This window comes from Schistocerca serialis, chromosome 11, assembly GCF_023864345.2.
Source record: "Schistocerca serialis cubense isolate TAMUIC-IGC-003099 chromosome 11, iqSchSeri2.2, whole genome shotgun sequence".
NCBI lineage: Eukaryota > Metazoa > Arthropoda > Insecta > Orthoptera > Acrididae > Schistocerca > Schistocerca serialis.
Window position 1 is genome coordinate 121,425,472 of NC_064648.1, and position 16,708 is coordinate 121,442,179.

At 40.1% G+C, this 16,708-nt stretch overlaps 1 protein-coding gene across 1 annotated transcript in view; it reads right to left on the reverse strand.

Moving 5' to 3' along the window:
* The window catches only part of LOC126426522 (uncharacterized), a 102,184-nt gene that overhangs the window by 38,442 nt on the left and 47,034 nt on the right, over positions 1–16,708 (reverse strand). Inside the window, exon 7 of the mRNA XM_050088426.1 lies at positions 5,587–5,679. Within this exon, the coding sequence (XP_049944383.1) occupies positions 5,587–5,679 (93 nt within the window). The remainder of the gene's footprint in view (positions 1–5,586; positions 5,680–16,708) is intronic.

The window sequence follows — 16,708 nt, forward strand, 5'->3', positions numbered from 1 at the left end:
CCAATTCTTTCACATGTGTGTGATCTTGCAAGGGCAATAGGAAATATTTATATCACTGCAAGCAACAGTTGGAAAATGGGCATAATAGAACTACAATTATGGTATGAACACTGCTTTTGACCAATAGCTTGATTACTAGTCAGTGTATAAAAATCATATTCCTTCAGAGCAAACTGTCCCTCCTGAAAAGTGTGTGACTTTACAATTCATATCACTTGGAACCACTGGACAAATTCAGCCTCTAGATGTTTGTTTTTTCCATGCCTATGAAACATTATTACACTATCTGCAGCTGCTCCTTAAAGGATAGCCAGTTTCACAATAAGTTCCACGACAGACTGTTTGCCATTCAGTTGGATTCCATCAGTTCTCATCACCCCATTACACCAATAAGATTCTACATGCATTCTTTAAGAGTGGATACATAACTGAAAGTCCTGCATAGTTTGTAACTCCCAGGCAGTTTGCCTTCGATTTTGATGGTGCAAACGTTTGTGATCACTGTGGGATCCTGTTTTTCATTCAGTGTTCATGATGGTTTGTTTTAGACATGGTTTGTTTTAGACATTTCTTGATTGTCGATGATGTCCATTTTGTGAAGTGTAATACATAGAAGATCTGTTTGAAAAACTCCAGAACATTCGTAATTTCGCACCAATGGTGTGTTGGAGCAAAATGCAGTTGGCATCCCTGCATATGAGGTGCGACAATAAAGTAATGAGACTGATGTGAAAAAAAATGTTGCTTACCGTTTTAGTCAAGTTTAGTGTTGTCTCCTTCAAAGTAGTTCCCTTCTAATTGCACAAACTTTTAGCAGTGCTTCTGCCATTGATGGTAACATTTCTGGAACTCACCTTCTTTAATATCGTCCAAGAGCCTCGACACAGCTTTTTGGACATCTTGTGACGCTTGAAAATGGTGTCTCTTGATCGCCATTTTGACTCTTGGAAATAGAAAAAAGTCGCATGGAGCAATAAAGTGGCTGTGGTAGTACTGAAATTTATTTTAAAGTTAAAAATTTCCATACTGACGGAGCAATATGGGATGGTGCATTATCATGATGCACAATCCAATTATCAGCAATGTTGACACAGACACGAACTCTTCTACAAAATTTCTTTGTAGCAACATTGATTAATTGTTTTTCCAGGAGGCACCCACACTTTATGAACAATTCCCTTGGAATCAAAGAAGCACAAAAGCATGCATTTCACCTTTGACTTTGAAATGCGAGCTTTTTTTGGTCTGGGTGATCCCTTTCAGCATCATTGCGAACTTTGGCATTTTGTCTCTGAATCGTACTGAAAAAAACCAACATTCATCACCAGTGTTAATACGGCTCAACAATCCTGGATTGATTTCCGTTTGCTCTAACAGATCGGCTGCCACATTTTTCCGTGTTTCTCGCTGTTCTGGTGTGAGATTTTTGGGGGCCATTTTTGCACAAATCTTTCTCATATCATAATCCTCAGTTATTATTAGACAAACTGGTTCTTGATTGATGTTCAGTTCTTCTGAAATCATTTTCACAGATAATCTTTGATCAGATCATACGAGTTCATGCACCCTGGCCAAGTTGACATCCGTCTGTGAGGTCGATGGTCGTCCACAGCGGTCTTCATCTTCAACATTCATTCTGCCTTCACTAAACATTTTATGCCAACGAAAAACTTGACCACTTGACATAACCTCTTCTCCAAAAGCCTTCTGAAGCTTACCGTAAGTTGTCACGTTTTCACCCAATTTAACACAAAAGGAAATGGCATACTGTCGCGCAATATTATGCGGTTCAATTTCCGTTACAAGAGACACAAACACGTGTTAACTTATTACAGCACAACTCACGACTGAGCAGTTGCATCGATGTGCTGCTTGGACTAGAAGCAGCTTATAGACCAAGGTCAAAGATATTGTGCCTACGCAAGCCTGCTGGGTTTCCACATCCTGCAAAGAAAATCAGTCTCATTACTTTATTGTTGCACCTCATATGCCTGTGTTTAATATGTAACTGTCAGAAGTTTCATTTTTGTATGTCTCTTAGTTATTTTTCAGTGGTGTATTGAGTAGAACGTTGTGTTGCACAGTTTGTGAATTCCGAGATGGAAGAGTTAAAGGAGCAACACACCTGCTTTAAATTTTGTGTGAAACTCAAGAAAACCTTTATGAATGGTTCACATGGTTTAAAAATGGCCCGACGGAAATTAAACATGATTTTCTTTCAGGGTGCCCTTTAACATCTACCGATGAAGCTCATGTCAGGAACATCAACGAAGTTGTGAGTGCCATTTGAAGCCTAACTGGCAAAGAGATTGCAGAAGAATGTAACATTTTAGTTGGATTATGTCATGAAATCCTGATAGCATCTTTGAATGCATCGTGTTGCCCCCAAGTTCGTCCCAAGGCTCGTGAGTCGAGGCCAGAAAGAACTTAGCCTCGCAATCTGTGAGAGTTTTTGGAATTCACAAATGAGAATGAGATGTTCTTTAAGAGAATCATAACTGGTGATGAGGCATGGGTCTATGATTAGGATGTTGAGACAAAGGTTCAATCTTCTTCATGGGTCGACACAGGTTCTCCAAGACTAAAAAAAGCTCGTCAAGTCGAGTCAAATGTCAAAACCATGCTGATAAGTTTTCTTTGACTTTTAAGGATTAGTTCATCATGAATTTGGGCCAGAGCGACAAACTGTTAATGGTACTATTGGGATGTGTTGCAACACCTGTGAGAAAATGTGAGAAGGAAATGGCCTGTAATGTGGTGACACTTTTCATGGCTCTTGCATCATAACATAACTGCACATTCATCCCTATTGGTGCACGACTATTGCACAAAAAATAAAATCACTGTGCTGCCTCATGCTCTCCAATCTCCAGACCTGGTCCCTGCAGACTTTTTTTATTTCCAAAGTTGAAAATCCTGTTGAAAGGACAAAGATTTGCAATGATAGGCGAGAGAAAAGAACATTCACAGACGGCGCTTCGCGCAACCAGCAAGAGGCGTAACAAGACTGTTTCCGGAGGTGGAAACGGTTTTGGAAGCAGTGTATCAATTGTGGAGTAGAGAATTTTGAAGGAAACCATGCACAATAAGTAAAAGGTAAGCACAGAAAAATTTTGTGGACAAAGTGCAAGAATTTTTTAACAGATTTTTTTACATCCCACAGAAGGTTGGTCTCTGCACATCGCAGACACTCATTTTATGTTACTCTCCTGATGCACATTGTGAGTCATTAGCAGCTAATATTTTTCTTGTCATAACTGTTAACACAAGTCAAATGAGCTCTACTAAAGATGGAACTTGCGACCTCGTATTCAAGGGGTTTCTTGTGAGTGCAGCCAAATTAAGTGTGAAGATGTCGGAAAAATTATATTAGCATGTGTGAACAGGGAAGTGGCTGAGATTTGGTATTTGTTCCGTACACTAACTGATGACAGGAGGAATGTATTGGATATGAAATGCAGACTGGCAATTTTAAGATAAGCTTACATGAGAAAATTAAATGTTGGGTAGTCCTTCCGGAAAGTTTTTTTTTTTCCTTCAGCAATACCTCATATGGAAATAAAACAAGGATGATAATCAGTACAGATAACATGAGAATAAAAGCTTCTGAACTGTTGTGTTATGTAAGAATGCCAAATGTTAAATAATTGAAAGTCCGGTATGGGATGATTATAATTTTGTGAAAGGGATAGATCACTACTCACCATACAGTGGAGATGCTGAGTCGCAGACAGACACAACAAAAAGACTGTCAAACAAGTATGGCCTTCTTCAGAATTATACAAAACACACACACACACACACACACACACACACACACACACACACACACACACACACACACAATAAAAACCACTGTATCTTGGTGCTGAGACCAAACTGCGAGCAACTGGGGAGCGTAGTTGGAATTGAAATAGAAAGCTGTGTAGTGCTGGAGTGGGAACTCTGAAGGGGATGGGTGGATGAAGGCCAATGACTAAGGTTGAGGCCAGGACAGTTGTGGGAATGTAGGATATATTGCAGGGAGAGTTCCCACATGTGGAATTCAGAAAAGCTGGTGTTGGTAGAAAGGATCTGGATGGCACAGGCTGTGAAGCAGTCATTGAAATGAAGAATGCTGTGTTGGGTAGCTTGCTCAACAACTGGATGTCCCAGCTGTTTCTCGGCCACTGGCTGTCGGCGGCCATTCTTGCGGACATACAGCTTGTCGGCTATCATGTGCAAGAACAGGACGGCACAGTGGTTGCAGCTTAGCTTGTAGTTCAGGTCTGGTTTCTGCCTTTGATGAGATGAGTGATGCTTGTGAGTGGACTGGAGTATGAGAGAGATCTCCCATCTAGGTCTATTACAGGGATATGAGCCATGAGGTAATGGGTTTGGAGTATGGATTATGTAGGAACAGATGAGGATATTGTGCAGGTTCAGTGGGAAGTGGAATACCACAGTGGGAGGGGTGGGATGGATAGTGGATAGGATATTTCTCATTTCAGGACACAATGAGAGGTAGTCGAAACTTTGGCAGAGTATGTGATTCGGTTGCTCCAGTCCTCGGTGGTATCGAGCCTCAAGCAGAATGCGCCTCTGTGGCCAGATGGTGGGACTTGAGACATAAGGCACTGGAGATCTGTTTCTGTACAAGGTTGCGAGGGTAATTATGATCCGTGAAGGCCTACTTCAGTGTATTTTGGGAGGCACTTATTACCACTACAGATGTGAAGGCCACGGGTAACTAGGCTATATGGAAGGGATTTCTCAGAATGGAAAATGGAATGGGTGGAATGGGTGGCAACTGTTGAAGTGGAGGTTTTGTGTGTGTGTGTGTGTGTGTGTGTGTGTGTGTGTGTGTGTGTGTGTGTGTGTGTGTGTGTGTTTTTTTTTGTCTAATTCTGATGAAGGCCTTTTCGGAAGTCTTTTTGTTGTGCCTATCTGCGACTCAACATCTCTGCCATATGGTGAGTAGTAACTAACTTTTTCATTATATTGTCATAATGCCGTGGCTAGGGCATATGGGTGCACACAGTAATTAGTGAATAGGCACTGAATCCCTCTCTGGCAGAAACATCTGTCTCACACGATTTGACTAAGAGGGATAGGGTGATACAAAACACCGTGATGCATCAAGGTATCATTAATTTGGTAATGGAGAAAAGTGTGGGGGTAAAAATTGTAAACGAACAACAAATCTTGATTACAGCAAACAGGTTCAAGTGGATATAGAATGAAGGATTTACACAAATATGAAAAGACCAGGATGAGATAGACAGATATGGAGAGCTGCATAAAGTTAGTTTTCAAACTGATGACTCGAATGGTGGCTCAGTTTGCTGACTATGTGTTTCTCCTGAGAGTCATTGGGAACTATATACTACAATGGAGAGTAACAATATTTCTTTCTTTAATGTATTTGAAGATAACTGACAGGATCAGGACTACTAGCCGGTGTAGTGAACTTAATTCTCTTGGAATTTTTGTGTCATTAACATTAGCCACAGTCTTATATGGGGAAAGCTCACAGTCAGAATATAATACGTAGTACAAAGTCTCAGATCCTTACTCTGCAAGAGATGCTACGGAATGCATACTTACATTATTCTCCATTTCATCCTCATCAATTGTTAATTCTGGCTCATTTTTAATGTTGTTAGTCCATTCCGTAACTGGTAGCAGGTCTTCGAGAACCTGAAAGAAATTGAAAGATGAAACTACATAATGGAAACCTTAACTAAAGTTCAGGGGGACATATATGAGGGGTGTTCAATAAGTAATACAACACATTTTTTTCTGAAAAGTTGGTTTTATTCAGGATTCCAGTACACTATACTATTTCCCACTCTTTTGGCTACACAATCCTATTTTTCAACATAATGTCCATTCAATGCGATGACCTTACATCACCCAACTGGAAGGGCCTGTATGCCTGCACGTTACCAGTCTACTGGTCCACGTGGAAGCCAATGACTTATCACATCAATAAGCTCCCAACCCTCCCCATCGTCCACGTACTGCTTCCTGCGGTGTGCAACCTTCGTTGCGCCAAACAGGTGGAAGTTGGAAGGTGCAAGATCCAGCTTGTAGGGAGGATGAAGAAAATCAGTCCAAGAAAGTTTTGTGAGCTCCTCTTGGGTGTGCAGACTGTGTTAACCCTTTCGTGGTTGATGGGTCATATATGTCCCACTAACTTTGAGCGCCAGTTCGAGTGTCGGGATATATGTTACCCAGCTCTGCACGGTGCTGCCATCTAAGGACGCCTGTACTGAACCCAAGGAAAAAAATCGGGACTGCACTGCAAAGGCAATAGAGAAGTGGTGACAACTTTTGTTGACTGGCGTGTATATACGGCCGCTGCAACGCCACTTATTTGTGGCATTCTTCAGTGTTCATCATTTCTCACTTTCCAGCGATGTCTGAAGTAAGTAATTCACCTTATTATTAACTTAATAATCATTTTTTTACTACAAATACAGTGTGGAATGTACTTCTCAGCGACTGCACTATCTTATAATCGAAATAAAATTAGTAGGACACATGTGTCCCAGCAGACATTATTTGTAAAGATTAGCAAGACAATTGATTAATGGGTATTCATCCAGGAAAAAGAGGGGATCAATGCCCACTTTCTTCCCAGCAAAGAGAGGAGTCTCTAGTGTGCCAGATGACGTCCGGCTCGTGAACGTAGGCAACCGTGTACCGAAAGACGGTGGCATTAGGAAGCGATGCAGATTCTGCAGCACAAACTCTAAAGAGAAGAGAACAAAAGTTGTTTGCACTGCTTGTGGTGTACCACTCTGTGCCACACCATGTTTTTCCAAGTTTCATGGCATGTAAAGTTTTGTAAGTATTGATCATGTATCATGAAAACTGAAATGTAATGAATATTTTTTACACTGGCTCTACACAAATAAAAAGATTACATGCATGTATAATTTGTAGTTATTTTATTATCCGCAAAATCCTGTTTATGGCTAAAAAAAAAATAAAATTACAAAATCAGTCAGTCAGCAGAAAAGGTATCTTGCGTTGGTTCATGGGACATGTGTGTCCCACTTCCTGTTGTGAAAAAATGGAGAACTTAAAGGATATTTTGGTGGTGAAAATATAATAATGGGACTGAAAAGAAACTGTTATCACCTTAATATTTTAAAAATCTGTAAAAAATGAATTTTATCCATGAAAGGGTTAAGCCTTAGGTTCTCACGGAAATGGAGAAGTTTGGTTGCTTTTTCTCGAAAATGAAGAGGACGGTCACCATGACTTCACTGGTTGAGGATGCATTAACTTTTTCTTCGTAGAAGACATGCTGTGGCACCAGTCCATAGGTTGCCGTTTTGTTTCAAATTTGAAGTAATGAACCCATGTTTCATCGCCTATGACTGTGTTCAACAAAAAATTGTCATGATCAGCCTCGTAACATGCAAGCAATTGAGCATTTGACTGTTTTAAGGAAATTGTCTTAAATGGTTAATTATGTCATTTTATCAGAATGAGATTTTCACTCTGCAGCAGAGAGTGCGCTGATATGAAACTTCCTGGCAGATTAAAACTGTGTTCCGGACCGAGACTCGAACTCGGGACCTTTGTCTTTCGTAGGCAAGTGCTCCACCAACTAAGCTAGCCAAGCGCGACTCACAACCCGTCCTCACAGCTTCAATTCTGGCAGTACCTCGTTTCCTACTTTCCAAACTTCTGGCAGAATTGAAGCTGTGAGGACGGGTTGTGAGTCATGCTTGGGTAGCTCAGTTGGTAGAGCACTTGCCTGCAAAAGGCAAAGGTCCCGAGTTCGAGTCTCAGTCCAGAACACAGTTTTAATCTGCCAGGAAGTTTTTTGTCATTTTATGTTCACAACATGCTTTGTCCCCCCTCCCGAATTTCAGTATTATTTTATAAAAATGGAAATGAAATTCAAATAATGTGAAAGCAACTAAAACGCTCCATTCAAGTCATGTGATGCCTGTGATGTCACTGCCTAGCTCACTGCCCCTACCGTCATAAAGCTAGTTCACAGTGATGTCTTGTTCTGTACTTTAAGTTTTGAAAAATGGATTACAAATGGCATGTACTACCACATTGTACAAATACGTCCATAAAATCTCTTCAAAAAGTGTTTTCGACTGCTCCAAAGAATAAGAAGATGGGGAAAAAAAAGTTGCAATAAAGGATAGCATCATTAAATGACACTAAATTCTTAGCAAAAATTATTGTTACATCCACTTCCTTGCACATCATTTGGTAGCTCGGTTGGTAGAGCAATGGACTATCTAATAACAGATGATATCTGTAGGTTGCTGGTCTGAATCCAGACAGCAAAAATATTTTAACTTGCTTGTAAAACCAATTGAAACTCCTTTTACATGAAAACCAAACCACAAATACAAAATTTCATCACACCAATTAGAAGCAGAGAATTATTGCATTCTGGGAGGGGGGGCTTTGAATGCGCTCACGTTTGCAATAGTTATCCACACACACAATGTTCGAAAAGATATTTCCTAGTTAACGTGGCCACAAATTTTTACTTTTATTAGAAACAATTTTTTTTATCTTTGTACTGTCCAGTTTGGACCCTTACGGTTTAAGTTTCTGAAATTTTATCATCTTACATACGATGATGAATATCAAGAGCTCAGATGGCAACCCAGTTCTAAACAAAGAAGAGAAGGCAGAAAGGTGGAAGGAGTATATAGAGGCTTTATACAAGGGTGATGTACTTGAGGACAATATTATGGAAGTGGAAGAGGATGTAGATGAAGACGAAATGGGAGATAAGATACTGCGTGAAGAGTTTGACAGAGCACTGAAAGACCTGAGTCGAAACAAGGCCCCGGGAATAGACAACATTCCATTAGAACTACTGATGGCCTCGGAAGAGCCAGTCATGACAAAACTCTACCATCTGGTGAGCACGATGTATGAGACAGGCGAAATACCCTCAGACTTCAAGAAGAATATAATAATTCCAATCCCAAAGAAAGCAGGTGTTGACAGATGTGAAAATTACCGAACTATCAGTTTAATAAGTCACAGCTGCAAAACACTAACGCGAATTCTTTACAGACGAATGGAAAAACTGGTAGAAGCCGACCTCGGGGAAGATCAGTTTGGATTCCGTAGAAATGTTGGAACACGTGAGGCAATACTGACCTTATGACTTATCTTGGAAGAAAGATTAAGAAAAGGCAAACCTACGTTTCTAGCATTCGTAGACTTAGAGAAAGCTTTTGACAATGTTGACTGGTAGACTCTCTTTCAAATTCTGAAGGTGGCAGGGGTAAAATACAGGGAGCGAAAGGCTATTTACAATTTGTACAGAAACCAGATGGCAGTTATAAGAGTCGAGGGGCATGAAAGGGAAGTAGTGGTTGGGAAAGGAGTGAGACAGGGTTGTAGCCTCTCCCCGATGTTATTCAATCTGTATATTGAGCAAGCAGTAAAGGAAACAAAAGAAAAATTCGGAGTAGGTATTAAAATTCATGGAGAAGAAGTAAAAACTTTGAGGTTCGCTGATGACATTGTAATTCTGTCAGAGACAGCAAAGGACTTGGAAGAGCAGTTGAACGGAATGGACAGTGTCTAGAAAGGAGGATATAAGATGAACATCAACAAAAGCAAAACAAGGATAATGGAATGTAATCTAATTAAGTCGGGTGATGCTGAGGGAATTAGATTAGGAAATGAGACACTTAAAGTAGTAAAGGAGTTTTGCTATTTAGGGAGTAAAATAACCGATGATGGTCGAAGTAGAGAGGATATAAAATGTAGACTGGCAATGGCAAGGAAATCGTTTCTGAAGAAGAGAAATTTGTTAACATCGAGTATAGATTTAAGTGTCAGGAAGTCGTTTCTGAAAGTATTTGTATGGAGTGTAGCCATGTATGGAAGTGAGACATGGACGATAACTAGTTTGGATAAGAAGAGAATAGAAGCTTTCGAAATGTGGTGCTACAGAAGAATGCTGAAGATAAGGTGGGTAGATCACGTAACTAATGAGGAGGTATTGAATAGGATTGGGGAGAAGAGAAGTTTGTGGCACAACTTGGCTAGAAGAAGGGATCGGTTGGTAGGACATGTTTTGAGGCATCAAGGGATCACAAATTTAGCATTGGAGGGCAGCGTGGAGGGTAAAAATCGTAGAGGGAGACCAAGAGATCAATACACTAAGCAGATTCAGAAGGATGTAGGTTGCAGTAGGTACTGGGAGATGATGAAGCTTGCACAGGATAGAGTAGCATGGAGAGCTGCATCAAACCAGGCTCAGGACTGAAGACCACAACAACAACAACAACAACACATACGATGAAGTTACCTCTGCTTCAGACACCGACATTAGTTTACACTCGAACAGCACAGCCCTCACATTTCTATTTCTATTGTAATGCTTTATATCTCATGCATACAAAACCTCACAGTCTTACACCTCGTTACACTGTGCAAGTATGGCAGTATGTTCACTACTAGCAAGACCTTCCAAGGAAGTTAATCATTTGTGAGCAAAGCAAATGCATTTATCCTTAGTTGTCCATTATCACACAAAGATTAAATGAGAAGCTATATACAGGGTGTGCCAAAATGAATCATCCGATTTGGGGGAAAAAAAACCAATTCTGTTATTTGCGACATGTGTGGGAACAACATACTGTTGGAAAGAGCAAACTCTTGAGTTTTACATGGTTCCCGTTAGGTAGCAGCAGTGTGCACCTACTTCAGTTCAAGTAAAAATGGTATCAGGACAACAGAAAGCATTTTGTGTTCTATGCTTTGTGCAGTGCGGGTCGGTAATAACCGTTCAGCATGACTTTCATACGACAACTGAACATGGTACTGATGTCCATCTGGCGTGTGTTGCATCAACGTTTACAGATGAAACCACACAAAATTCAGCTAGTGCAAGCTCTTTGTGAAGGTAAGAAACAACAACGTGTGGAGTTCTGTAATTTCGTTCTTGGCAAGATGGAGTACGACAGTTCTCTTACACACTTAACTGTTTAGTGACACGCCAACATTCCATTTAAATGGAACAGTGAATCACCATGTGGTGAGAATATGGCATACTGAACAACCACGTGAAGTTGTACAGCATGAGAGAGACTCTCCAAAATTTAATGCGTTTTGTGCAGTTTCATGGGAAAAGGAATATGGTCCATTTTTCTTTGCGGAGAACACTGTTAAAGGAAGCACCTGTCTTGATATGCTTGGGAACTTTCTTTTCCCACAATTGGAGACTGACTCAAATGACTTCATTTAACAACAGGATGGGGAACCACCACACTGGCAAGAGTGGAAATTTTTAAATCAAATGATTACTGAACAATGGATCAGTCACATTGGACCAAATGCTTCAGCCTTATGTTACTGGCTCCAAGATCACAGGACTTGACTGTATGTGATTATTTCTTGTGTGTATTTGTAAAAGACTATGTGCCTCCATTATGAATAACAATGCATGAACTGAGACATCGCATAACAGCAGCTGTGGAAGCTGTAACTCAAGACAGGCTCTCTGCAGTGTGGGAACAATTTGAAAACACACTGACACATGCTGTGCATCTCAAGGGGTGCATATTGAACACCTATTGAAAGGTGTGGGTGGGGGAAGTGGGGGGGGAGGACCTTTTTTAGTTTCCCTTTCATCAAAACACAAAATTCATTGTATATATTTATTAGTTTCAGAAATATAGATGTGCCATATCAGATCATTCTTTTTGATACACCCTGTATAATACATCCCATCATCGAAACAACTGTTATGAGTTCTTGCTGATGCTGTTTTGTGTAAAACTTTTAAAAATACATGACTCTTCCACGACTCGAACCTGTGTTGTTATCCCATCACACGCACTACATGTTGTGCCACCTAGCGCATGTTACAGGCGGCCGATCTGTTGAGTGTCTTGTAGAGCGGAAATCAGCACTAAGATTTGCCAAGAATAATTCGGAAACCTCTTGGCAGATTAAACCTGTGTGCCAGGCCGAGATTCGAACTCGGGAGCTTTAGCTTTTGCGGGCCAGTGCTCCACCAACTGAGCTACCCAAGCACAACTCACGACCTGCCCTTACAGTTTTAATTCCGCCAGTAGGGCAGCTCAGTCGGTAGAGCACTTGCCAGCAAGAGGCAAAGGCCCTGAGGTTGAATCTCAGTCTGGCACACAGTTTTGATCTGCCAGGAAGTTTCATATCAGCGCACACTCTGTTACAGAGTGAAAATTTCATTCTGCAAGAATAATTTTTTTGTGCTTCGGGTCGCAGTTCATCATCGATAGTCGAAAATCTAGATATAAGATACTAACCCATTTGCAAGAAAGTTCCATGATTCCATAGTTTTGAGCAAGTTTAATGATGTTGCAGGGAGCGGGGAAAAGAAAGTCCATCTTTGCACATATCGCTGCTTTAAATAAGTGGAGCATAAATGTGCCAACTTTCATAAGATTCCCACTATCAGCGTTCATGTAATTCCTTTCTTTTGTTACTTAAAAGTTGTAAATGTATTTTCCATCACTAAGTAGCTAAACCATTTGCAGAAAAAGCATGTAAAGACCTAGTAACTTCTGCCGATACTTCTGTAACACACATAGATCTTTGTCTTACTCCTAGTCTGTGATGTCACCAGAGCTTCTACCAGTAGCAGAGCATTTTCGATCATGTGGCCAAATCCTGCTGTTAAATGATTTTTAAGCTTTAATTGGATAAAAATAATAGCTATTTTGTGAGAATATTGACTGTAAATGAGAATTGAATGTTGTTGTTGTTGTTGTCATCGTCTTGAGTCCAGAGACTGCTTTGATGCAGCTCTCCATGCTACTCTATCCCATGCAAGCTTCTTCATCTCCCAGTCCCTACTGCAGCCTACATCCTTCTGAATCTGCTTAACGTATTGATCTCTTGGTCTCCCTCTACGATTTTTACCCTCCACACTGCCCTCCAATACTAAATTGGTGATCCCTTGATGCCTCAGAACATGTCCTACCAACCGGTCCCTCCTTCTTGTCAAGTTGTGCCACAAACTCCTCTTCTCCCAATTTCTATTCAGTACCTCCTTATTAGTTAGGTGATCTACCCGTCTAATATTCAGCATTCTCCTGTAGGACCACATTTCGAAAGCTTCTACTCTCTTCTTGTCTAAACTATTTATCGTCCATGTTTCACTTCCATACATGGCTACACTCCATACAAATACTTTCAGAAATGACTTCCTGGCACTTAAATCTATACTTGATGTTAATAAATTTTTCTTCTTCAGAAACGCTTTCCTTGCCATTGCCAGTCTACATTTTGTTGATTGTTATAAACACTAAAAATAACAACAATCTGAACCATATTTTTATCATAGGGAAACAGTCTATTCCATACAGATGGTGCTTTGTTGCTCTGCAAGGCTTCTGTTGGATGGTGTGGAGCCCAGCGGACACACACCACTCAGTACCCCAACTGGCGGACAAGCGTGTGAGGTGTGAGCACTAACAACAGAAACGTCCAGCTCTGCAGCAAGGTGTTTATTTCTGATCTACTAATCACCTCAAATAGTGTGTCCGCACGTTCCAACTTTGCAGGAGTCACAGCTGTGTGTGGATATGCGCCATGTGGGAGATAGGGACAGGTATGTGCAACCTGGTTGCAATGATGACAGGCGCCTCGCCCAACAACTCACTGTTCTTTTGTTCACTGCCAGGTCTCCGTAAAAGATTCTACAAGAGGCTACAAATATCTGTGATGCTCCAATTCTCAGCCAAAAGAAACTCAATAACAACTCTCTGCCTGGAACCCACCTCCATTACAGACACCACTTTGAAGGTATAATGCCACCACCTATCTGAACTTCATTAAACTATAAGTGCTGAAGTGGAAATATCCACAATTTCCCACAGCAAATTCTGCATTTTTTCATTGGCCGAGGAAAAAAAAATGTATTGCACTACTTCTTGAACACCCCTCATACCAAGTTTAAGAAATTATTTCAATAAAACACACTATGTCACATGTAAGATGTATATTTCACTTGGTGACTAATTTTGGTCTCTTATAAGACCATCATCAGACCATTTTTACTCTGTAAACAAGAGTATTACATTTAGTAAATGGTTAATAAATACAATCATAGAAGTAAAAGAACATACAATAAATTGCTGGTATACTCACTGGAGACAGTAAGGGATGGTGGTATGGAGGAGGCAGCTCTGAAGAGGTGTGACAAACACTGCTGAATGAAGTCGAGTTGCTCGTGGTCTTATAGTGAAAACTTCGTTCACTGTCTCTGGCGTAGCATCACAAATAGCCAATGGCAGAGAGCTGTTACTATTATCTGCGAAGGCTGTTTGTAAATGCATATTATTACAAGTTAAAATTATAGAAAAAACAGCTAGGGATATTACGAATATATGGTACATCAATGACGTGCATCATAAAGTGTTCTTAAATAGCGAAGAATGCCTAGTCCAATGACAGTGGCTCATTTCGAAGCATGCTACCCCTTACATGTGCTTGTATCAAGACGAGTGTGGCAAAAATGGTTGATAGGACACCAACTAATTACCAAGGAGACAAATAAGAACCGATATTATCTGCTGTCAGCCAAAGATACTTAACAACCTCTGTGAGTGCTGCTTTCAGTTACAGATGTTGTGGAGTCATCTGTGGCTGTCTTTTACGTATGTAGAAAACATCAGTTGCCTGTTGTAAAATTACGGAAAAAATAACTGTAAAATAATCATTTAAATGAGCACGCTTTTTTTAAAAAAAACATAGTGACTACGACATTACATCTTCAAAATGATTTTAAAAACGTAGCACACATTTTTTTGCAGATGACAAATAACACATACATAAAGGCTGCAACGGAAGAATTAAAATAAATAATAATGTAAAAGGACCAACCAAGCTGATAACAGCAGTGTCACAGTATTAATTCACAAGCTGTTTGTCATCATGAAGTAATGTATTTTCATTATGTAAAATGTATTTGGGAGAATAGACTTAAAATCTAGAACAGAAAATTATTTAAAAAATAAATAATATTTACAACAAGTGCTACATTGTAATGTGATTTTTAAAATGTGTGGACATTTTTCACAATAAGTCTCATAAGCATTGAGTACTGAGGTCATGATGATTAGCCTTTGTGGAACACACAAAAATATTTATTGCAATCCAAAAATGAGGCATAATATCTTATTTAACTAAATGCTTGGCATCTATGCTGTAGCACAAGTGGTAGTACAGAGGACAAAAACACATTTGCTCATCTGCGATTAAGAGTCCTCCTCATTACAGGTTAAAAATATTTATGGCCTAGATGTAGATATCCAGGAGTAAGCAATTACATACACAAGATATTGCACCTTGTTTTTGAGCTGCAATAAATTTTTTTTTTTATGTGTAACACACCATCCACAAATGTACTTTTAGACTGCTATGTAAACCAGGCTAATCATCATGGCCTCTGCGCTCACTGCTTATGCAACTTATTGTTCAAAATATCCCCACAGTTCCAAAATGGCATTACAATCTAATTTTTAATGTAAATATTATTTTATTTAATAATTTCGGATTATAGACTTTAACAGTTTATTCTCCCTAACACATTTTACATAATGCAATTACACTGATGAGCCAAAACATTATGATCAAATTGTTTGTCCAGCCATGAAACAAAATACCGTACATCACTGATTCCCTGTATCAGGGATCCAACAGTATGTTGGAAGGTTTGTGGAGGTACGCAACATTAGATGTCTATACACAGGTTATGTAATTTGCATAAATAATAGTGATTTGCAAATGCAGAGATGGTGTTTGATAGTGACCAAGATGGGCTCTACAGGATTTACATCAACCGAATTTGGTCACTGAGACATCAACGTCAATTCACTATAATGCTCCATAAACCAATGTAGCATGGTTCTTGCTCCAAGACATGGACAATTACACCACTGAAAGATGACACAGCTGTCAGGGAAGACATCAAGTGTGAAGGGACGCAGATGGTTTGCAGCTGTCTGCGTGTCTTCGATTACTAACACAGGTCCCATGCAGTCGCAGGAGAATATCTTCCGTAGCATAATACTGCTCCACCAGCCTGCATCTGTGGTGCAGTGCACATTTTGAGCTGCCATTCACCTCAATGACGGTGTTTGTGGAGACAACTATTGAACTAGTGTAGCAAAAATGTGATTCACCGGAAGAGCCAACATTCTGTGAAGAGTCGTGGACATCCAACCATTTAGCGCCTAGTCGTAGTTTCACTGAACTCTTACCTCTTTCCGTAGATGCTCACAACAGCTGCATTTGAACATTTGACCTGCTTCGCCGTTTTTGAGATACCTGTCCACAGGTTCTGCATACTAATAATCTGCTCTTTGTCAAAGTCACTTATCTCAATGGTTTTCTCCTTTTGCAGCACATATTGCGCTGTCCCCGCCCCACTGATGAGTTTTATTATTTATGTAGTTTGGCTCTGTTTTAATGTTGACTAAATTCGTCGAGTGAAAGAGGGGACGGCGCAGCTGATGGAGAAAATGTCACCTATGGCGATCATTCACCAGTAACTGACGCTGTCTGACTGCTTCTCGTAATAACACTTATTCAGAACTCTTTTTTTTTTTTACAATAGTTACAGCAATTTATTTCTGATACCTATGTACAGTCAGCTCGTGAGGTACCGCCTACTGCGTTACTGGCCGTTAAATTGCTTCTTCCTACTTTCACTGTTATACACAAAGTT